This window comes from Anas platyrhynchos, chromosome 22 (assembly GCF_047663525.1).
Source record: "Anas platyrhynchos isolate ZD024472 breed Pekin duck chromosome 22, IASCAAS_PekinDuck_T2T, whole genome shotgun sequence".
Classification (NCBI taxonomy): domain Eukaryota; kingdom Metazoa; phylum Chordata; class Aves; order Anseriformes; family Anatidae; genus Anas; species Anas platyrhynchos.
The window spans coordinates 6,657,054-6,681,713 of NC_092608.1; the positions used below are offsets into that span (position 1 = coordinate 6,657,054).

Genomic DNA, 24,660 nt, shown 5'->3' on the forward strand with positions numbered 1-24,660 from the left:
CACAGCATACCCTCTGAGTGCCAGAGCAAGAAGAACCACTCGTTTGCAGCCCACAGGAGATCAGACTAAGAATTAACTCTGGGAAGTTGTATGTAAACTAAAACAGAGCGTGCCAAGGCAGGGACATGCCATTTCCAGGGAAAAAAAAAAGAAAATGACATCCATCATCACAGCCTGAACAACACAACACTCGCTGAAGCTTTTTGTGCAGGTTGATAGTCAACATATCCAGAGGGCTGCTGCCACTTTCGGTTTTCCTGTTTCTTCCCCCAGTTGATGCTTTTCTCTCCAGCTGAACCCATTGCTTCCTGGACGGCTAGCACTGCAGCGCACACACACACAGAACTCAATAAAAACACTTTCCAAACCACAGAGGAGCTACGGCTCCAAAGTACATAGTTCAAATTAAAGATTGGGGCCAGATAAAATGATTCAAAATTGGGAAGAAAGATATCCTGTTTCCAATAAGTTGTTTTGACCTGACTGATGAATGCAGTCCGGCAAGGGAGGAGGTGGAAAAACAAGGACATGCTCAAGCAGTGGTCCTGGATGGTATCATGCTTTGACAGTCTTTAATGTTGTTCTGGCATTAAAGGTATTTTATTTCACAAGTCCCTTGCTCTAGGCTAGCTCTTCAGCTTCTGTTGACTCTGGGCACAGCTCAACATGTTTCTTCGGCGTGCACAAGCCATACGCAAGTGCCCACGGGACGTGGGGGTGCAGGACTGCTGTAGCACCTGGACCAAAGCTCGGTGCCATTGCTCAGCAACATAAGGAGTTTCTCAAGCTCTCTGAACTCAGAAGTCTGCCCATCCATCTGTCCCCTTCCCTTTCTGGCACAATTTGGAAAACAAATATTGTGTAACTTCTTTTCTATTATCTCCCCTTTCTGTAGGGGAATGTGTTGTCACTCTTCCAATCACCTGCACTGACCATGCCTTCAAGAGAGGAAAGCTCCTTATCAACCTATCCTATTTCCCTTCTGTCATGGGAGATGTCTATTTACATCGTGTGCTATATGGGCAGGACATACCAGGGATGGGAGGAAAAAAAAAATAAGTCCTCAAGAGCCATCGCAATTGCTAGAAAGCCATGCTAAGTAAAACGGTGAAGACCTCTTGAATCAGAAGAAGCGCAGTAGGCTGCATGCTACCAAATATTTACAAGGGCTGAGGTAAATGTAAAACAGAAGGCAACACTCGGACCAGTGACTTGCCAAGGTAATAAAGAGCTTTAAATATTTGTGACCCATTCCCAGACGCTGGAATCAAAACGTTCTCCCACAGAAGAAGGGTGAAAAAACAATCAACCTGAAACACAAGCTCTGAGCCAGCTGCCATGTGCATCTGTTTAATTCGCCTACTATACCAGGGAAATTTCAAACTTGATCTGCTCCAAGACTCAAAGCTACAAGAGACAACAGTGGCTAACTAAGTCTGCCACAAGGTTGGGATTTGCCCTTTTCTATCCTGCCTTTTTAGAGAGGACAAAATTCCAATTTTAAAGGGCAACTGTACAAACAGGACATAAGAGTATTTATATTCCTCTCCAAACACCGGCACAAGCAGCAGGGGTTGAGTGGGTGATTTATGAGGTGGGAATGCTTCTTTGAACTGTATGTTAGATGGGGGCTGCCTTTCAAGAGTGGAGAGCAACATACAACGGCTGTCTTTTCTGAAGAGCTCTGAGAGAGGCTTTACCCAGGTGGTCACAGCTGCTAGGTACTCAAATTGAAGTCCTCTCCTTCCATTCTCTCTCTCCCTCTCACTCACATACAAAGTCAACACACCAGAGAAGGCCATTTTTGTTTTATTTATTTCCCAGAAGAGCTCTTCCTTGAACTTTCCAGACATACAATACAAAACAAGGAACAGAACGTTGTTTTGTGCATGGAAACAGTTTGTTGGAGTATAAAGAGTTACTGGTGATCGTTACTGAAGAATGTTGGCTTATTCCAGGGGCACTTCAGTATTCCTGAGGAATAATCATTGATTTCTCCTTCCTTCCCACTGGGATAGTCTTAGCCATTAGTCACTGTTCCTGTAAAGCAAGAAGGCTTATATTATTAAAAAGCCATTTGGGTTCCTCACATGGAAGGCGCTGCACAATGTAGAGCAAGCCACTGAGCTTTGTAACATTTCCAGAAGGCAGGCTAACATTTTCATCCTTCGCTAGACTGAGAAGTTAGGTAGTTATTTTCATACCAGAAACATGCCATGTTTTCATGCATATAAGCCTCTGTTCTGGTCAACTTGGTACTTCAAAAAAAAAAATTGTTCAAGTTAACTATTCACAGATTGAATAGAATACAGAAATCAAAACCACAAAGGGCAGGAGGAAATGTTCCAACTGCTGAACCTCTGGTGCTGTTGTACATTGATATAATCAACATTGTTATCAACGTATAATTTTTTGTAGTAAATATAGACCAAATACCTGAAAAGTATGATACTTGACATTTTGCAAAGATGTCTAGGTCATGTAATTCTTGGCTATCCGGTTTTAAGCCCTGGAAAAATTGCTAAATGTTGTTTTTAACTTCATCTGAAGTCATGGCAAAATCCATTTGATCAAATGACTTAAAGCCCTCAATCTTATGACCAAAAATTATAATTTTACTGCATTTTAAGTAGTCTTGCTCTAGATGACTGGTTCTTGTATTGGTTTCATGATCATTTTACTAATCCAAAGGACAAGCAGTGAGATGATCCAAGAACAGCCAAAATGGGTGCAAAGTCACTTTGTAGTCTCCTGATTATTTGATATTATGAGGGTCCTTCATCCTCTCTCATTCTCACTTGGGACTCACAATCAACAAATTGAAGAATCAAGAATCCAAACTGGATAAAGCCCCATGTAACCTGGTCTAACCTCACAGCTGACCCTGTTTGAAGTTAGATTAGGTGACCTCCTGAAGTCCCTTCCAACTTGAGTTATCCTGTGATCCCATGAATGTGACAGGTTCAGAAAACTACGAATAATTTCATTCAAGCTGATCCATGTTACACTTTTCTCTCTCTTAACAAAGCTGATTTTCTTGCAGAATCTCACATTTTGAGAAGGTAGCATTTGAACAAAAACTCAGTTTGGAAAGGAAGTTCTATAGACTTCAGTTACAACAGTATTTTCTAGGAAAAAACAGATGAGTGATAATGCAACAATATTTTCCATGCTCCTAACCAACAGAAATGAAATAATTTTGTAATAATAACCCTGGAGCCATTATATGTGACACAACACTTTGGAGAGAATTAATGACATTAACTGTTAGATGGCTTCATCTGCATCTTCCCTCTCTCAGCATGTTCAGCCTCTGTGTGCCAGAGAAAGCTAGTGGAGACAGCGTGCTGGAAACTGTCTAGTCTTGTGCCATGCAGGCAGCTGTGCTTCTTCTGTGAAGTGTCCTGTCCTTTCAATTACCTCATGCTCCAAAGGACCACCCTCGCTCCAGAGCACAGATTAAGTCCTTAATCCAAACAAAACCCCTTACTAGGCTGACCTGAAAGTCAGTTTTCTGTTACTCAACATTTTAAGTAACAAGCATCTTTGAATGAACAATACTTTCTCAGAATATGTGAACAGGGCATTCTCCCTTCGCATGAAGCCACAGACATTTCACTCCAGTTTCTTTCTGGGGACATAAATTGGAGCAATATCCTCTGGATGGCATGCAAAGCTAATGCATTTTTGACATTAACATATCTGGCCAGGAAAGTTATACATAGACTTTTGATTCTGGAACACCACTGGGCCGTAGCTGGCAAAGTTGTATCAGTTGGATCTAAGCCACAGTTGCTTTATTTCACCATCCAAAGTATTTTATTCTAAAGTAATCGTTCAAGAATCTTTCAAGAATCTTGTTCTTGTTTCCTTTTTTTTTTTTTTTAAACAGGCAGCTGGAGATGATCACAAAAAGGTTTGTCTGGTAAGGTTCCAGAAGGCTGGCAAAAGCTCATCTGCCAAGTCAATCTGCAGAGGACTGGACTCAACTTTCACCTCTAGATGTGTCAGGAAAAAGCCTAAAATACTTTCAGGCCTTCTTCGTTAAGCAGAAAAGTGACACAACATCAATTTTTGCATTCTGTTTACTTGTCATGAAAAACTCCTGACAGAACATCTTACCTTGGTACTTTCTGAAGCTCTCAAATAACTACAATATCCTGGTGGGTGCCTCTACACTGCTATCACTGCAGTGCTTTTAGCAGTATATGGTTTTGCAGATCCAAAACATTGCTCCCTCCCTTATTTATTTTTAAAAGATCCCACAACAATAAAGTACAACAAAAACAGTCCCAACTTTTATATGTGAAGAAACAGAAAGAATATTAATGAAGTCAGTTTCTGAACTTAGCGTATCATGAGCGCATTGTCAGTAGCTTGTGAGTAAAGAAATGGTTCCTACTAATTAATCTATTTTAAAAATATTAATATTAATCTGTTTTAAAATATTTAAGCTCCATGTGATCAGTGATAACAATGAAGTCATTTAAATTATTATCTTCAAAACTATTCTGAAGACAATGTACACAAATAAGTATTACATTATGATCCAACAATACAAGCCACAAGAACTTCCAAATGATTGTTTTCATGCTGCAAAAAGATCGAAAATCTGCTTCCACAGGCAGATGTACTTCAACAGGCAGATCTACTTGCCATGACTTCCACTTTCTCCCTAGCCGATCTCTTTCGAAGTCTGAAGACAATCGTACTGTCAGTTTGGTTTTTCAGCTTTTCTAAGATCTATTTTTATTACATATGTTCTCACATTGTGGGAAAATCTATCTACAGGATCTGCTAAACTAATTTTATCTGTCCGGTCTAATAAATTTACTGTTAACATGCCAGATATTAAGAATTTCTGATGAGCAAGGGAAGCACCCCTGCTACAGCAGCACAAGTTTCTTCTAACAAGTAAGACAAGTAGACATTTAAATGGTATCTAGGTATACTATTTAGTGATAACTTAACCATACTTACTGAGTAACAATAACCGGTACCCATGCTTACCTTTACAAATTTACCATGGAGAAGATATGGAGACTGGAAGTCGTGCTGACAATTGGAATAAGCCATTCCTAACCCCATCCCCGACCCAAACGCAATAGGCCATGTCTTTCCTGTGGGGAAGGCAAGCAGAGAGGAAAAAGTAAAATTGAGAAAAGCAATTTATTTCACATGACAGTGACAGCCTTGTTATATAAACACCAAGAAAGAATATATTACTGGAAGATGCACATAAGGCATTTTCAGTTCTATGAGTATCCAAAAATCTGCTAAAAAAAGACCACTTCAGAAAAACAGTAAGACATCATATTTAGAATTTAATGGAGCGCAAATGCCGAATTCAAGATATTACTGAAAATTATTCTGTTAGCAAGGCATAACTAGAGAAGAACTTAAAACCATTTTAAAACCCTGGCAGGACTGGCATAAACTGATGTCTAGACAAATGGCTCCAGTAATTTGGCACAGCGTTTCCTGCAATTCCAGAAGTTGACTGAGCACAGTAGGAGCTTAGAGAGATGTCACATATAACAACCCTGTTACCCAACAGTTAAAACCTTAGGTAACTCCATTTCAACTGGAAAAAAAACACATGACCAATGGTGAAAGAGTTGGTTTAACAAACTGATTAAGTTTTTACATGCCTCCAAAATTTCTTGGTTTTAAACTGCAGCTATATTAGACAAAAGTTATCAAACCAAAAAGCCAAGATTACTGAAATACACTTACTTTTGAAGAAGATGACTGAGAAAACAATTCCTAATCCGAATCCAGCACCTGTAAGAATAAATTCAGCGAGTGACGACTAAGATAATGCAAAGAAATAAAAAATGATTTAGTTCATTACAGTAACTCTTTGTTCCAACTCAGGAATAACAGACTACATGTTATTTCAATACACCAAACAAAAACGTTCTTTAATGCAATTCTGAAACAAAGAATTCTTACTTTCATCAATAATTGAAAGCAGCTATTCTTACTTTCTTCAATAATTGCAAGCAGCTAATTCAAATTAGAATCCCAACATATACAAGAACTTCATTATCAGGAAGAGCTGGGAAACAAACTAGACTCTAATCCCAGGGAAAGTTACTGAATTTCTGTCACCATCCACAATGTGGAATTAAGATTTATTTAGCTCATTGTCAGTAAATGAGAAACACCAAAATGAAAACTTAGTGTCCTTGAGCTTTAGATTTTGCAGATTAATATCTTATTGTATTGCGTTTATCTCACTACTTTAACTACTTCAATGTGTGTCCTGAGGGCAGCAAAACTTTGATGCTTTGTGTTACTCTATACCTTGCAAAAGAAAGCTCCGGGCTGCTTATCTTTCACATCCACAACATTCATTATGGAGCATATTTAAACGAATTAGGAATGAATGACTTTCACATCCTTATACTATATATAGAAATAACTGCAGCAGTAGAAAAAAACGTATCCAGCACCATTAAAAAATTCAGCTGGCATATTTAAAAATAATTTTTGCTTTCCTTGGAAGGTGTGCAATGATTTTTTTTTTTTTGCAAGAACTCAGGCAAGTCTGCAAAATTCCTCTCAAAACCCAATAAATATAAAAGTGAAAAGTTTGAGTTCAGTGGCTAAATTTGACCCCTAATTATATCCGCTGAAGACAAGAATTTTAGATAAGGTGCAGAAGTTTTTTTTAAAAAAACAACAGCCATGCATATGCTCACTGAAAAAATACCTAATGGTTTCAGGTTTATTTTGCAGCAAACTAATCCTGCCAGGGTGAGGGCTTCTCTGCTTTTAATACAACAAATCTAACTTAAGTATTGCTACTTATGTTAATGAGAAGACATTACTTTTTTTTTTTCTTTAAATAGTCTTAAAAGCATGTAATCCTTGGCAATGCATTCAACAGGAGCTTAAATAAAAATTTATTTAATAAAATTAAATAAATAAATGGGTTGAGTCCAGAACAATGCTAAAGAATCCTATACCATCTTGATGCATATGAATAAAGTTGTGGTTTTTTTTGTTTGTTTTAAAGTTTCCTTTTGTTCCTGAAACTTTTCCTTCCAAAAAGCATACTAGCAGTAGTTCCTGCTGAGGCACAGATTATTGAAACAATACTCTAGCAATGCACTACCTAGCAAATGAACAAAGCACCTCATGCTTTTCGTTGATTAAAAACCCTTAACTATTAGAAGTAATGACTATATGAATAAACCCTCTTACATTTACTCTTGCATTAGGACCTCACTACCATATTTACTGAGTTGAAAATCAGAGTTGCTTTTGAAACCTCTTTGCATTTTACTACACATTTTCATTAGCTCCAACTGCGATAGAAGTAACTACTTTCCCAGGTCATTACAGCTCGGGAGCAGGCTTACAGAACACGCGATTGCAGGGAAGAACTCTGCCTGCCTGCCAAGCGGTCCTGAAAGAACTCCCCCACTTTTTAGAAACCGAGCATTTCACAGAAGGTCAGGTTTTCCCTCTAATCATTTGCACAGCTCAACTCAGGGCAAGTCTCAGCTCTTCGGATGTCTGGTCAGAGCTTCATGCTTTTTCAGCAATTCAGACAGCAAGAGATACAACGCTTGGAGAACCTTGTATAAACAGCTAACTACTCACGCTGAATCGCTGACCAGCATTTATACTCAACTGGAAGAGACATCACGCATTACGAGGAGCAGCAGTTCCTCTGTGCTAATTCCTCCACCCCTCTCCCCAGGCAGAGCCTTCCTTCTGTACCTTTGCTAGAAGACAGCTGGTGCTGGCTCTAGCAGAATGTTTATGCTATTAAGGATAATTACTATCTTCGAGAATTCATCCAACAGACAACTGTTTGGCCCTCTGACCTGCATCCCTCCGACAGTCTCTTCCTACCATACGTAGTTGTGCTGACTTTTTGATTCAGGCTGTTGCACTGTTGGGCTGAATATGACTTTCTGGTGGTAATTACCTTCCGTTCAACAGCACCAGGTGTTATTTGAACTGCCTGGTTCAGAAGGCCTGCCCTGCACAATACCAGTCCTGCACTTCCAGACAGAGAGCAGATCTCCTCTGTCAATCCAAACAGTTCAGCTGATCAATGAGAAATGATTTACAGGATGACAAATTCTGCATCACCTCAATGCAGAGCCCAAGCAGTTTCTAACGTCATCACATATTCCAGTCACTATTACCAGTCAAACCCACATTCTTCTTACCAGTGTGGTGATAAACTGCTTACTTGTCTTGAAAAATAAAAAAGAAAAATGCACTGCAGAAGCAGCTATAGTTAATAGTTTCTTTCCATCTATATCTTGTATTTGCTTCACCTCCTTTAGATATGAGAATTACACCCCCACTTGTAATGGCCATCAATGCTGTTTCCTGTTGGCCATAAGGGAAGACACAGGATGCACATAAAGGTGAAAAATCCGTTACTTCTGCCAACTGCAAATCAACACAAGCCCAAAATAAAACCCAGGTCTTCCCCACACTTACATCCTGCACCACTGTTGAGCAGAGAGCTCACCATGCCTGACTTGCTAGGACAGCAAGGTATGTTCTTCCTAGGAAAGCTTTTTTCTGAAGTAGCAGTAAGCCAGGTTCTACAGAAGAGATTCCTCTTTTTCATGAAAATGCAAAGCATCTGTTTTGGATGCTATCACTCCACCCTGTTGCAGAAGGAAGGGGAGTACAGTGGCTGAAGATTTCAAAAAAGATGATGGTAAGTTAGCCAGGGCCTTGCTTTAGGTAACAAAAGCATCACAAATAAATAAGCAAGGAGGTCTAACAGCTTTTTTTTTTGTTTTGTTTGTTTTCTGTACAAGAAGGAAACTTGAGAAAAAGCCAGAAAAGAAGTACATTAGTGTGCTTGACCCCAAAGGCAGGTTCATTTATTTTCTTGCCGAGAAACAGGCACGAATGTACGCTGGACACTGCAGCGGACAGCATCACACCTACCAGCCAGGAGTGCCCAGGTCTGCCTCATCACATAGTACATGCTTATGTAACATTTGCTCTTTTCTTGGTTAGTTTAAATTCTGGTTTTAGGTTAAAACCAGAAGCTTGAGCTACACTTCAGTTCTTAGCCCACCTGGTTAAGAATCTATTTCTGTGGACAGTTTGTCACTCATCTTCATTCCGCTAGAAAGCAGTTGTGGTTATGCGGTCATTTCCTGTGTCTCCAAGACCAAGGGGAGCTGAACCGTCTTTCCCTGGAAGCGCAGTAATGCGTTTCACTTTAATTCTGTATAAAGTTACACCAGAGATAAACAATGGCAGAGCTGCTGATGAGTTTTACAGGTTTGAGTTCTCACATGCTCAATTTCCTTTTAAAGAGGCAACATGTTGCTTCAAAGAGCCTCCCACCTGACCAGGGGACACTCAGTCTGCAGCTGTTTCTGCTAAAGATCAGCACCTCTAGGCCAGGCTTTAACTTCATGACAATAAAACATGAAAGGTTTACCTTACAATAAAAACAAATGAACATGGAAAAGCTAAGGGCTTGAGCCACACTGGGCACATTTTCCCTCCCTTTCTTGCATGACAGACTCTTTGGAGGAAAAGGCCACAGGAAAGGGTACAACACATTTTTCACCTCCTCTGACAGCTTAAAATGTTTAACTAGAAAAACAGCCTCTTCCACCCCACATCTATCAATTCAGTTTAAACTCATTTACAGTCAGAGTCAACAGGGGACAGGCCAGTTCTGCTGACATCTTACTCCCCCTCCCTGGCCATATGTAGTGGTGCAGCCACGTGGAATTGGCATTAGGCAGGAAGCCTGGTCTCAGAAAATTCTCATTCTACTTTTTTGGCTCGTACACCTTCCAAGAACAACATCACGGTACCTCCAATCAATCTAACACAGAGGAGCACGTGCCACATACCCAACAGGACATCATAAAAGTGTCTCGTCAAGAAACAGAACTTCCAGATAGACTCTTGTCCCTGAAGAACATCTGGGAAAAGCTTTTCCTATAAATTTAATCAACAGCCCCCCCCGGCAGTAAAACGACACGATTCTTTCCTGGGCTACCCACTAGCTCCAGGCCAAAGCGGCTATTAAGACTGCCACACCTAGATATGTTTCTCTTCAGTACCTTGAAGCTTCGGACAGAAAGACTGAAATATGTTTGTTGACATCTGGCACGTTGCTATAGCAGCTGGAAGTATTTTTTTAATTACTTAGTAGTTTCCTTTTCGTCATCAGATGGTTTTCCTCTCCCATTCCTTACTCACCAACACAAAACACAGAGCTTCAGCCTCCTCTCCTTCACGTTGTTATTTTACAGTTAAAAATAAGTGATAAAAAAAAAAAAAAGGAAGAAGCAACTGCTGGAAGATGGCTTCTTGCTCTAGCAAATAACCGCTCTGCATAGACTAGGCTCTCTGAAAGCTGTCAAGGCCTTGTCTTGACAAAGAAGACTTCTCAACTAGAAGGACTCTGGTAGGATCAAGACAATCTCTGGAGCTCTGTTCTTTTCTCTCTGGGGACACTGACAGCAACAGCTTTGAGGCTTAACAGGCAGATCTCATCTGCAGGCCCGAGCATTAGCTCTGTACAGCACCAGAATTTGCTTTAAATAAATACGAAAAATCAAGGTATTCAAAACAGACAACCCTCCAAGTATCCCTTCCTTCCTGTTGTAGGGTGCCACATCCTGCCCTTCTCACCCCCCAAAACAACTCTTTGACAAGATACAAAGATAACCTTTGTACAAAAACGGTGCGGAGAGTCTTCTTCATAAACCACGGTCTTCACAGGGCAGCGCTTAGCATTATTAGAAATCTGAGACCATGCAGCCACTTCTTTACCAAGAGAATTAATTTTAAGCAGACTGTTAGCTAGGTCTTTCGCAGCAGGAGTCAGATTTTCTTCAAACACCAACCTCCAAGCTTTTGCTCTCATCTCCCCCGTTGTGCAGACTGTTTACGTAACAGACAGAAAAACGACCGAGGACACTGGAAGAAAACATAGTGAAACTATACACCGAATACTTGAGGAAGAGGCAGGAAAACGTCTGTTTGGTTTTCTTGTAGCATTTGACTGTAGTAACCCCGAATTCTTGGAACGACAGAATAAAAATACCCCGATACCTGTGCAATACAAAGATCCCAATATGTTTTCAGGGGCCACTTCCACCCATTAGTGCTCCTGCAGCTCAACCACTGCCCAAACCTTAGATAAACAGCAGCACTTCTGCACGTGGATGTGGGAAGTGTCATGTTTAGCCCACTAAGCAGTTACAGCCACATGGTTTCACAGCCAGACCACAAACTCTTTATCCCCACGCTGGTGGATGAGCTGGTGAGACAAGAGGGCACAGGCCTTTCCTCCCTCCCTCTTTTAAAAGAATAAAGGGAAACAGAGCGGAAGCAGCTCTTTGAATAATTTGGCCAGCACAATGAAGGATCTTGTTAATACTGCATCAAGCTGTTAGACAAAATCAGGGTTGTACTCTCTTTTGAAGCATGTAGGTAAGAAATCAGGAGAATACTCCTAACACGGAGGATAAAACTCCAGCAGAACACCCTACCTTGGCTTACTACACCACAAGATTCAACCAGTGAAAACAATAATATTGCTAGAACAGGAAGTTTTACCCAACACTTCTACACTTAAGGCTTTGGCAAACCTAACAGTTGTGCTTCTTCACACCCACCCAACGTAGGTTGACCATTACTGATGTCTGCTGGCACAGCTCAGAAACAGGGACAAGGCAGCGCAAGAAGCGTAATGATGGCATCCCAACTAGAAGTGCTACAGAAAGAAGCCTGCATTACTCTCAAATCTATCAGTTTATTTTCATTAAGGATATGCCAGCAGCCCTGATTTAGACAAAACTCAGTGTGACACAAAGAGCAAGGAGTTCTTCCTTGTCTCGTGGAGCAAACAAGTGGCTCAGGACACCACCTGCCTGCTGTCCCCTTTCGTCAGGCAGCGATATCTATCGCATGCCATCTCCCAGGGGTGGCCCAGCTGGCATCTTACCAGCGCGGCACTACTGTGGAGGACAAGGAAGTCGGTGCGCTTTGAATTCAGATTGCTGCAGTGTGACACGAATGTCACAGCTCTTCCTTTGGGTTTCCTCACACTTCAGCAGCACTGCGGGAACCAGCTGCAGTGAGGCACAAGGAGGGCTTCCCCCAGGCACCAGCCAGGATGAACAGCAGGACACAGTCCAGCTATGGGAACAGAGACCAAGATTCCTAAAGACATCACTGCTGCATTTCTTCTTTTTCCAGGAGAAGATTAGAGCCCCTTACTTTGTAGGCAGGCTCTCCATTCAATTCTGCTAACAGAACTAGTGAATATCCCTGTTCTCAGAATGCTATTTGTGCACCTCTTCCAAACACGACCTTTTTCATTGCTGTATCACCTCTCCACACAGCCTAAGGCAGCATTTATACTAACTGGTTTGCTACAAGACACAATGAGTAGAACTGGACTTTCTTCTATACAACAAAGGAAAATAACTTGGGGACTACAAACCAAGGCCACATAATAACGCAGTTGTGTACTCGTGTAATATTTGTGTTCTCCAGCATTAAAAACAAAATCCCAAATGCAGAGCATGTCTTTTGTCCTGGTAGCTAAGCCTGGATGGTTATGTTAGGATCGCCAAGCGAAAAAACACTTCAAAAGAGGAATTTCAGGATTTTTGTATATTTAGAGAAAGTCTAATCCAGTTTTCAGAAAATATAATCAAGTTTTATCATTATATAGACTGACTTTATCCTATTCATAACCATGTGAAGGATTATTTAAAAATACTGACATCGCAATCCATACAATGATTCCTTCTGAAGAATTCAATCTGTGGAATGACACAAACAATACAATTTCACCCTTGCCATTAATAGAAACAGCTATTCAAGCAGGCAAGATGATGCAAGCCAGAAGAAGTCATGGAACAGTTACAGCAGAATTGAAAGTGCCTTTTTTTTCCTTAAAAAAAAAAATCCTATTAAATGGGAATTAAAAGCATTTTATTTTCAGATGTCAAAACAGAGGATTAGAGGAAAACGAACATTACTACACAGAGTTATTTACAAGCTTCCAGGCTGAGTTTTGGTAAAATACAGACATATTAAAACATTTGTCTCCTGCAAAAAATGAACTTCAGCACAGCAACTGAACAAACAAATGCAGAAAAAGCAGCATTCCTTGATTACCTTTCAGTAACAGGTAAATTACATTTGAACCATGTAAAAAACTACAATGGTTTCAAAATAAAACAAGACACAGGTACACACAGATTTACCCTCCCCTTTCACACACATACTCTTTGCTCTGGAAACAATGTATTATAGTTATTTGCCCCAAATTATAGCCTCACAGGAAAAAAAAAAAAAAAAAGCAACTCCACCAATCTTTGAGGAGTTACTGTCTTTACAAAGAGGCATGAATTATTGCTCAGTTAAAAAAAAAAGAAAAAAGAAAAAGAAAAACAAACAGACCAAGCACAAACAGAATACCAAAGAAAACAACAAAACCAACAACACAAACCAAAAACCACCAAGAAGCTTTAAACGGAGCTTGAAGTTAGTAGGACAGAAGTGCACAATACTATTTCCTTCTGAATCCTTTCTCCACGGGGCTTTAGTGATAACAAGAGTAAGGAAAAATCGGTTATGACAGCACAGTGCAGGATGTTTATAAAGCTTTTCATATTGAGAAGAAAAAGAAAGCCAGTGGACTTTGATTCTCCTTCTACACGTATGAAACAACTTTTCTGATGGGAAAGAAAAGTCAGTTATCACTGAGGAAGATGGAATGGAAGTTATTTCAGTGAGGGCACAGGCGAATGAGTCTGGAGACCCGTGCAAAGCCAAAGCTGGTAGGATCCGGTCATCCCATCAGAGAACCACTCAGTCAGCCAAGAAAGCACAAGGCAGACCAGTGTTTTGTGCCCAATGGCTACAGCTAGATTTAGAAAGGGAAGAAAAATACCTACACTTACACTCATCATTAGCAAAACAAATAAACAAGCAATGGCAGGCCCATTAAAAAAAACGTTAACACAAACTCCCTTTAACAATGTTTGGACACTTCCTGCAGGCTACAGCGGTGTATAATATCTAGTTCTGAAATTAAACACTGTCTTAACAAGACATGACATCTTCTGTTTTCACCAGGAGACAGAGAGACTTTTAATACTGAAGTACAAGACACACACAGGTAGTGACTGAGAGGTCAAAAATATAATATTGGATTTCAAAAGATACCACTTAAGATAAATAATTATTTTGGACACTTTAACGGAAGGGGATGCCCAACTAAACCAGTACAGTGTAAATACAAATGACAGAGCCAAATGCATGCAGACTTGCTCAAGCAACTGTAGTAGAAAGCCTGACAGCCTAACACAAAATAGGGCAGGCTGTGTGCCCCCAGCTATTATTTAAAAACATACTATTGCTAATGAAGTCATACCAATAGCTGCTACCTCCCCTTCTCACTCCCCTCTGTTCCCTGAATCCCTTCATCCTGCAACTTCATTTGGCAGGGTTTTGTCTCTACAGTTCTCACAGACAACTGAAAACTGTCATGCATGCAAGGCTTCAGAAATTCAGCACCTTCCTTTAGTGACAGTGTCTGAAATGAGACAATGCAGGGCTAATTGTGATGTTTGCTCTTCCCCCAAACTTTGGGGGAAGATGTTTCTTGCAACAGTGCTCAGGAACGATGCAATGGATCAGACAGGAATGAAGCTGTGGCCACCAAAAGATGCTTGCACACTCAGCAGTCTGCCAACAGTTTGCCCAGCGAGGCCACCAAGTCCTGTCACATCGAAAGACCACCATCACCCTCACTTAGTGCCTACAGGCACCTCCCTGGGCTGCCACAATTTGCATCCTCACAGAGAGTCCGGTTGTTGTCGACACCATGAAGAAGGTTCCTTTAGTTACGAGATCAATCGTAAAAGCACACAGATCACAAAAATCCATTGCACGCAAGGAGAAATACAAGTCCTAGGCCATTGTGCTGCATCTAGTGCTGAAGTTAAAAAAAATCAAAGAGCTGCAGGCCACACACCCTTTTTGGGCAATTACTAAAAAACAAATTTTACTCAGGTCTCTATTCAATGCCATCGTGCAGCTAACAGTGGGAATCCTTGGACGAGAGCACTAGTGCAGAAAGCCTACACACATTTTCTTTCCTCCATCACTGCTTTAGGATGGAAGAAAGGCCCAAGTGACAATAAATGCCTTGGTGATAAGACCTGCCGCATCATAACCCAGTCAGAACCCACTTCTTTCAGCCTCCCTGAGAGGCTTTCCCTGTACAGAAACCCTACATGTACATGTACAGCTGCAGCACAGCGCGAGTTCTTGTTTATAATTTGGCATACTTAATATTTTATGATAAAGCAACTAATGCTATGGAAACATAAACATATCTGGGTATGTTTGTCAGACAAACCTGAATAGAATTTCATAAGACAAAACATTGCTCCGGAACACTTGACACTTTTCAAAGGTCTGTTATAAACAATGGAAGTTTCAGTTTACACAAAATTATTAAACATCTTTTCTAATGGAAAAGTATTAGGCAACTAAAACCCAGAGTTTCTCATCAGCTTTCAAGCATAAGGCCACTCCAGCAACAAATAATAAACATTCACATTTCTCAGCCATTGTTTATCCTTCTAAAAAAGGCTTCTACACCATCAAGGTACTCACACCTTTTATATTAGGCACTTTGCTTCTTGTTCCATATGTTGTATTTAAAGATCTGCGTATGAACACTCATCTCACAAAGCCACAACCTCGCTGCAGTCAGTCTGCCAGCCCATCACGTGGAGAGCACTGAGCCACACACAAACACAACTCCGATCACTCACCAAACTCCCAGGTCAAAGTCAAACGTTACAAATGGTTTGCTGCACACATGAAGCACAAACAAACACGGAATAAAATCAACAGAGCTGTCTTTGTACTTAAAGAAAAGCCACAACTGGCTGCAGAGCTGGGAGAGCAGACAGGAAGCTTCTCAATGTCAAAGTGTGCACACTGTACTATGCAACACGTGCCAGAGCTCTCAGCTAGTCACGCTGAGTATTGCTTTTAATAAACACAGCCCACCTCGCACACCGAGGGATGGGAACAGCTCTGCACAAACGCCTTTCGAAACCCAAGTCGCTGTCACGGAGCCAGACGAGATTATGGCAGGGAAGGACCCGGCGAGACCGAGCGGGGCCCATCCGCTCCGGGCAGGAGGCATCCCTCCGGCTGCGGCGCTCAGCACAGAACGGGATTTCTCCCCAAACACCGCTCACCTTCACCACAGGCAGCGAGCAGAGCCCAGCCCCGACCCCCACCGCCACCCCGCGGGTCAGACGGGGCCAAGCCCGAGGAGAGGAGCCCGGGGGGACCAGGGGAGCCGTGCCCGCCTCCAAGGTCACCTTGCCGGCCACCGGGCCGCGGGACCTCCCCCCTCGGCGCCTCACGAGCCCCGAGAGCGACGAAGCCGCCGCGGGGGCCTAGGCCAGGCCCGGGAGCGCCGGGGGGGCTCCGGCCGCGGCAGGGCCCTCAGGCACCCAGCACGGCCGCGCCGCGGGACGTGCCGTGAGGCGGCCCCCACAGGCTCCGAGCTGCCCGGAGGGCCTCCGCCGCTCCTCCCCGGGCCCTCCCCTTGAGGCCGGCCGCTCCCCGCCCGTACCCAGCTTGACGGCGGAGTCCGCCAGGCACCGGTCCCACTTCCTGCCCAGCTCGCCCTCCGACGCCATCTTGGCCGTCCCCTCCCACCTCAGGCCTCGCCTCCTCCTCCTCCGCCTCAGGAGACCTCTCGCGAGATCTGGCGCCGCGGGTAAAGGGCGGCCAGGCAAACATCGCGAGATTTCGCCCGCCCCGCCCGTTCCCCTGGTTACCGGCGGCAGGGCCCGGCCGAACGAGGCCGCCCCGCGCCTCAGGGCCCCGCCCCGCACCTCAGGGCCCCGTCCCCTCAGCGAGGGTTTGCTCCTTTGCCAACCTGGGCCCTAAGTGTGAAAAAAGCATTAGAGTAACACCAGAAATTGAAATGGTTTCACATAAGCACAGAATCATCTAGGTTGGAAGAGACCTCCAAGATCCCCCAGTCCAACCTCTGACCTAACACTAACAGTCCCCACTAAACCATATCACCGAGCTCTACATCTAAACGTCTTTTAAAGACCTCCAGGGATGGTGACTCCACCACTTCCCTGGGCAGCCCACCCCAATGCCCAACAACCCTTTTGGTGAGGAAGTTCTTCCTAATATCCAACCTAAACCTCCCCTGGCACAACTTAAGCCCGTTCCCCCTCGTACTGTTGCCATTATTAGGGTAGGGAGTGGGAGGATATATTAGTATAATGTTAATACAATGGAGTAGAGAGGGTGAATTATGGATTTAAACAAATCATGGGTGTTTGGCACAGCCTGAAGTGGGCTGCAGTGTTGAACCAGAAATGTAAGTGTGAATAGTTTCAAATTTACTGTAGTGAATTTTATATTGCAAATGTGTAGGCTTTCTGAAAGTCTTTTTCTAGAAGCCTTATGGAAAAATCACAGGGTGTTTTTCAGGTAATAATATCCCCCTTCACACTTGGTAAGGCAATTTTTAACCATTTGCTTATTTTGATTTTTTCGCACTTTGACAGTTTTCTTCATCAGGTTGGAGAGGAGGAGGCTATACTGCTCTATAAAACTCAAAGTTCTTTAAAAAGTAAGTTAAAGATGAAACCAACAAATGAAAGCCTAAACTTTCAAAAGTTTGGTGAAAATTTCCTGAAGTTATTTATTACTGTTTGTGCTCTTTGGTTTGTCGTAGGGGCAAAACTGTTTTTGAACTAGAGCAACTATGAAGGCTTAGGTTTAGCTCAACTCCTTCACAAATCACTAAACATTCAGAATTAGCTATTATTGAGTTAACAATCTGAATAGCTTTTTAATTTATTTTTAATGAAGTTTTTGGAAGGCACGTGGTTAAACTAATCCACGTAAGGTTTAAAAGCTTTCACTGAAGAAGCCAGTTCTTGTTCCTCTGTAAAGGGAGCCTCCTTTTCTTCTCTTCCCCATCCAGTGTGCTCAAAACTACTTTGGATTTGTGTCCAGTCAGTATCAGAAATAGAGCCATGCATTGTGTTTCATAGAAAAATACCAACGGGATCAAGCACTTTTTTCCCTGACAAGATAAAGCAGTGTTTTCTGAAACTGCTGATCCAATGGTACCTCCCAGTGTGCCAGCTCTACCCTCCCATTTTCAAGCACTCTCAGCTCTGGAAATTATAATTATCAGAAGATACTTGAAGCCTCCAGGTAAGTCTTTAATTTTTCCCCAAATTAAATTCCAGAACTCGGTATTTTAAAAACAACCCAGAAATATGGTCTTCTCTTTGGCAAAACCAAATAACCAGCACAGTCCCTGTGTAATTTCACTTCACACTTACTCATTTTCATACTTCTAGAGTCACTGGAAAGTGCTGTTTCTTCAGGGATGAAGGAAGTGATGGTGAGCAGTTGGACTATAAGGTGCTTTATAAAAGGTCACGTTGCTGTGTAATGGGTCTCAATGTGTATGACAGCCTCGTGTAAGGAACCTGATGCTCTAAACCCCTTTGAAGGATATGGAATAGTTCAGTGTAATTGTTTTGGATGTCCAGCTTCCTTCTGTGAAATCTGTCTGTTTCTTTTAAATCCCAGAGTCACTGAGTGATCAGAGGGGGCTCTGGAAAGCGTTACCCATTAATGATCCAGAGCACATTCTCTGCACCCCTTCTCCCCCACCCACTCCAGGGAAAAATTAAGGCAGGAGGGAATGTGTCCAAAGACAGCCTTTTCTCTCCATTGCTATAGTTACTTGGCAATTAGACTCTCTCAGTTTAATATTGAGTATTTATTATTGTATGACTCCAAGGTGATGTTTAGAACATGCGGTTTTGAAAAACCTGCTTTGCATTTCACAGCCTGCTGTGAGCTGTCCCTGGGTTCCTTCCCTTCCTTCTTCCCTCATGCTCTCCGCCCCTTTCTTTCCAGTCTTTTTGTCAGCATTGTAAATATATATATGGAAAAAACAGAGGAGGCTGGGCAATGAAAGAAGCCAGAAAGCTTCAAAAATCCCTACCATTCTCTGGTGGAAATCAAACTGTAGCAGGTTCAGGCCTTCAGTCACCACTTGACTTAATCGTATACCTTGCTAGAGTTGTGTATTAAATTAACAGGATTGCTCACAGGCTAAATGCTAGGCATTCACTGCTGCTTAGTTATTAAGCAGATAATCGTCAAAGAACGAAGAGCCCGAATTGGGAATCCAAGATGAATTGGGACTGCTGCTGTTGTCCAAAGTTGCATTTCCCTGGTGCCCTGAGGAAGAAGCCACGCAGAGAGCATGAAGAGGGCACAGTCCCTGCGTGTACCCCAAGGTGAGGAGTTTCCCTGGCACTGCAGCAGACAGAACTTGCAGCCCCCTGCACACATCACGCTGCTTTCTTTTAACTATTTGTCCCAGCTTCTGCATAATGCAGTATAGGATGAATTCACCCTCACCACAATAGTTTCTATTATAAAATTCTAAAGTGAATTTCCTTGAAATCCTGTTCCTTCCCCAGGATGAGGATATCGCCTCTTACTCTGATGTTAGGCACGTTTTCAAAGAATCTCATAGCACCTTTCCTGTCAGTTCCCCATTGTGCATTACTGTGCTCCTGATCTCCTTTTTCCAAAGAATACACATGTAAGTTCTTGCATATTTTTAAAATAACATGAATCTCCTTCCACACACATTTTTTTTTTCTGCCAAGAGCAGCAGTAATCTGCATAGGAAGACAGCAGTGTAGGAGTTATCTGCTTGAAATGGTTGACACAGCCTTAGTAGTGTAGTGGGTCCCCACTTCACTGTCTGCTCTCTCAGAACACTTCTTTTATGTCTGAGAGAGAATCAGACCCAGGCAGGAAACTTCTCCTCTCAGCCGCCACTCCAGTTCATTTATTTTTTCTCACACTTAAGCATCCATATCTGCTGGCAAACGCTGGTTTTATTTTCCTCTCTGAAAGCCTCCTTGCTACAACAAAAACAAGTCTAAACCTGAAGTCTGAGGAAAAAGAAACCCCTTCCCAGCAGGACTTTGCCTTAAAATGGGAAGAGTGCCAGAGGCTCCATTAAATCTACTTTGCTGTTATTGATTTTATGTGGAAAGCAGTCAGATACTGAGGGGATGAACAATAGTCTAAGGGCTGAGGTAGGCTTTCATTAGGAAATGCAGCTTGTGATGCAGAGCGAAGTATCATTCAGCCTTTTCCTAGTGATCGCATGCACGTTAATAAGCAAGTCCATTTTGTGTCTGTGCTAATGTAATTTCATGGCAGTTTTGCAAAGCTGATGTAATGTTACATGCAGTGGTGTGGTACTGCTGGTTACGGTTGTCAGGTATGGCTGATTGAAGTGGAACTTTGAAAAATTGAACAATATGTGTCACAGCTTGTTCTGCTAATTCTGCTTTAAGCTGCTGTTGCTGGGAATATGAAGTTTGCTAAAAAACCTGTGGAGGAAACCACTTACATGGAAAGAGTGGTCTGTGCTTTTGTGAACTGCTGTGCTTTGTCTGTCTCCAGTACAGGCATCAACACCGCTATGACACTTCCCATCTTCATTTGATGTCTATAATTTTGTGATCCATTTTTTAGGTCAGTGGTGGAAATAGGAAAAGAACCAATACGCTGTATTGATAGAGGTTTTCTAACATATAAACCCTTCAGAGTACTACTTCTTAGCTCTTTAAGTATGTTTTTCAATTCATCTGTGTTACTGGTTAATTCTATACAGATTCTAACTTGTGAACCATGACTGCTGTATTAAGAAGGAATCCAGGTCCTTACAATTCTTTTGGCTGGTACATTAGCAAGCTTCCAATGAAGTGCATCGTGTCAAGGAAAGAGTAAAGGAATGGAAAATTTGGTTTCTTTATGGTGCATTTGATCAGCTTCTCCTTGCTTCTTTTTTAATGACAGGCTGCAGACATTATTTCTACAGTTGATGACGAAGTTTGACAAGAATGTTCTCAATACTCTCTTTGCTCAGGCTGAGACACTTTGAAACATCCTAGATCAAGCTTTCTTTACTTACAATATGAAGTTAAAAGAGCAGTCACCAGCACAGAACTAAACAGCATCCCTGGATATACAGCTAAGAGAAATGTAGTGAAAAACAATGATCCCAGTAATCCTCCAGTCCACTCTTCTGGACTGATACTTAAAGAAAGCCTCACGGTCCGTTTCTGAACAGGCACTGATGAATTTTGTCATGTGAGGTTTCAGATAGGTCTCAGTCACATTTGCCCATCTGTATCACACATTTTGTGAAACACAACTGGGTAAAATCTATGGGATATGGAAACTGTGGCTGCCAACAACTCCAGGGCATATCGAGAGATTGCTCTCAAAAGGTGGGCAGGTACTTCTGGACCAAAAGAAAGCAATTGTTACTAGTGGATGAGGATGTTACTTCATAAATTAAAAAAAATAATAAAAAAAATAATTCTCTTATGTCTGAGGTATGGTCACAAACTGCAGAGATGTGACTTTTTAACAGGGTGATGGTAAATGACCTCTCTGTGCATGTTGGCTTCAGCTGAGTGACCCCGTCTGCACCTCAGATTGTGCAAGAGGGCAATGAAAAATGACTTGGTCTCACCTATTTAGGCAAAAGGCATAAAATTAAAGAAAAAGCTCAAAGTTGGATAAATCTTGTGCCTCTAACAATATGTGTGCTTGAGTGACACGTAACCTTTAATTTTTCTGCCATTAATGTGACAAAGCTGCACTGGCGGTACAGTGTGTAATTTTTGCCAGTATATGGACATTTTAGGCTTGTTGTCTTTTCCGTTCATCAAATGAGCAGGTAGGCGGCAGATCTGCTTGGGTGCTAGTAAAGTGAAAAATCTCATTTTGGAGCCTGTTTTCAGCATTCTTTGTATGGGAGGAGGAGTGCTTCAAACCAGATGGACAGTGTGTTGGTTTTTATTAAACACCGTATTTTGATTTACTCATCAGCTCCTGCAGTGAATGAGAAACCTCTCAAAACCTTTATACTCTAGAGTACCCTCATCAAAATTGCCTTGGAATTAGAATGGGATGGAAGCTTTTTTTTTTTGTTTGTGTGCTATTTTGACAGTGTGTTTGGAGATCTCCATAGTGAGAACTATCTGTGGCTTGAATATGTAATACCAAACTGTTGGGTAGTGTTGTAGGTATCTTTTTCCTATATTAGTTTCCAAGAAACGCTCAGTTTTCAGCCTCAAATCAAGTGATGCTGCTGGTTTACTGACTCTGACTAATAAAACCCAGCAAGCTAAACTGTACCATTGCTAAAAGAAGAGACTCTTTCACCAGTAAATTCAATTTATGAGAACTTCTAATAAAAGTTTACATGTCTTTCAAGTGCCACAAGCTGGGCAAGAAAGAAAATGGGCAATCTGACCTAAAAAAAAAAAAAAAAAGCCCAAGATGTCTTTTTCTTTAATAGAAAAATTAATACTCGATGAAGTCTTAAAGTTTTCTCTAGGTTGTTGTTTCTGAGTATGTTCTCAGTCATCTTTGGTCCAGGCTAAATACTGGAATAAAGAAAATAAACAGCATTTCACCATGCATGCAATGTATGCAGAAGGATAAAATAAACATATCATGTTAGACCTCAAATACTCCATGAAGTTCTGGCTAAATGTGAAAAGTACTCTGTAATGCTAATAAGAAGTATTTATCCTTTTGCTTCCTTGAACATAATCAAACATACAGGGAAAGCATATGTATTTTATAGTTGCTGATTGCAAGATCAAAAGCCTTGTTATTAATTGCACATGAATCTGATGTTGTAGGGCTGTTAAGCCATCAACTAACATAATTGTTTGCTTCCTTTGTTTATAGGCCCTCATTTTGAAGATGCACAATGCCTGCCACTAAGCCGTCCTCTTTTCTCTTTAGGTGGACGATTCCATGCTGGGAGGTGTGGGAATGCCTGCAGTGCAGCTAGCACCGTCTCCCAGCACCAAGATTTATGGCATGGCTCCCACTCAGAGACTGCATTGGCTTTATTTGGTGACAGTGCCTCCAGGAATTGCACCAGAAGGTAGGATGGCTACAACTCTAGTCATATATGTGAAGCCTTCTGCCTGCTGAGATCCGCTCCACACTGCAAATTGCAGGCTACCAGAAGAGCCTGGTCCTACATTTAATAAACAAACAAATAAAAAAATTCCCTTAAGCATGTCCTGCTATAAACAATCAAAGCAAGCAGCTGGTCCTCATTTGAAAAGATGTTACATCAATTTCAAAAGGAATCTGCAGATCTTCATAATGCAAATATTTTTGGGAAAACAAAAAGCAGCTGTTTATTCTTCTTTATACCTATTAGCAGGAAAACAAAATCCAGGATGCTTGTATTTCTTCTTTTAAGAAAAACATCCTCTTGGCGTCAACGTTCATTTGGATCTCAAAACGTTTAAAATATACTAGACTGCATAATTGTGCTTTTGCTCTGTTTCTTCATCAAGCAGCTAGAAATGCTTTTTGTTCATAGCTGTGAGAGCTGTTAACTAAAAGCAAAACAATCATTGAGTCGTTCGCGTGAGTTTTGTGACAAAAGACGTGAAGTTTAGAACACACATTTTCAATTGTATCAATTCTGTCCTCCCAGACCCTGCCTCAAGGAAAACACGTGCATCAGATGTGTGGACCCCTGTAAAAGGAATGAATAATCTATCATGTAATGAAAAAACTGCTTTTTCTTAATTACTGTTGGTAATTACTCTCAGGAAACATAAGGACTGATCTGGGGATTGCAAAATACAAGGCACTTCAGATTGCTACATATTACAAACTGGCTTCAAGGAAGTTGGGCTGCCTAGTATTGGCGAATAATTGAATTTGGAGACTGTAGAGCAGGAAATGCCTTTTGAGGTCATGTGGCTTCTCTACTAGACATTGGCAAGATTTCCCATCCTAGGGTTTATTTGGTAGTGCTTTTTGATGGTTTTTATGTGCTTTTGAGGGCTTTTATGTGCTTTTGTTTCCCTGTGAAGTAACATAACTCCTGTTTTTCCTGACATTATTAGAATCACAGAAACACAAGGTTGGAAAGGACCTACAAGATCATCTAGTCCAACCATCCTCCTATCACCAATACTACGCACTAAGCTATTAAATCATATCTCATAGCACTTCATCCAGGCACTTCTTGAACACTATGAGGGATGGTGACTCCACCGCTTTCCTTGGCAGGCTGTTCCAGTCCCTGACCACTCTTTGAGAGAAAAAGTTTTTCCTGATACGTAATCTAAATCTCCCTTGGCACAACTTGAGGCCATTTCCTCGAGTCCTGTCATTAGTTATCTGGGAGATGAGGATGACCCTCTCCTCATCACAACCTCCCTTCAGGAAGCTGTGGAGTGCAGTGACGTATCCTCTGAGCCTCTTCTTCTCCAGACTAAACAACCCCAGCTCCCTCAGCCGCTCCTCATAAGACTTGTGCTCCAGACCCCTCACCAGTTTTGTTGCCCTTCTCTGGACATGTTCCAGGGCCTCGGTGTCTTTCTCGTAGTGAGAGGCCCAAAGCTGAACACAGCACTCGAGGTGCAGCTTCACCAGAGCTGAGTAGAGGGCGATGATCACCTCCCTACTCCTGCTGGCTGCGCTATTTCTAATACAGGCCAGGATGCTGTCGGCCTTCTT

At 41.9% G+C, this 24,660-nt stretch overlaps 1 protein-coding gene and 1 long non-coding RNA gene across 2 annotated transcripts; one reads left to right on the forward strand and one right to left on the reverse strand.

Annotated features, from left to right (window-relative positions):
* Positions 1 to 1,793: 1,793 nt before the first annotated feature.
* On the reverse strand, positions 1,794 to 16,774 carry MICOS10 (mitochondrial contact site and cristae organizing system subunit 10). The gene is made up of 4 exons (XM_027443043.3): positions 16,643 to 16,774; positions 5,737 to 5,784; positions 5,011 to 5,120; positions 1,794 to 2,040 (listed from the first exon to the last, which is right to left on the reverse strand). The coding sequence occupies exons 1-4, from the start codon at positions 16,707 to 16,709 to the stop codon at positions 2,032 to 2,034; spliced, it is 234 nt and encodes a 77-aa protein (XP_027298844.1). The 5' UTR covers positions 16,710 to 16,774; the 3' UTR covers positions 1,794 to 2,031.
* Positions 16,775 to 16,841: 67 nt separating this feature from the next.
* LOC139999264 (uncharacterized) lies at positions 16,842 to 23,244 on the forward strand. The gene is made up of 4 exons (XR_011804625.1): positions 16,842 to 17,198; positions 17,601 to 17,665; positions 18,023 to 18,258; positions 22,915 to 23,244. It is a non-coding gene; the product is annotated as an uncharacterized lncRNA (long non-coding RNA).
* Positions 23,245 to 24,660: the final 1,416 nt, after the last annotated feature.

Bases quoted from the DNA above. Each gene is read 5' to 3' on its own strand.
- MICOS10 (XM_027443043.3), bottom strand. From the start codon at position 16,709: ATGGCGTCGGAGGGCGAGCTGGGCAGGAAGTGGGACCGGTGCCTGGCG. The intron at 5,785-16,642 runs GTACGGGCGGGG...TTATTCTTACAG, and splicing joins GGACTCCGCCGTCAAGCTGG to GTGCTGGATTCGGATTAGGA. The intron at 5,121-5,736 runs GTAAGTGTATTT...CCTTCCCCACAG, and splicing joins CTCAGTCATCTTCTTCAAAA to GAAAGACATGGCCTATTGCG.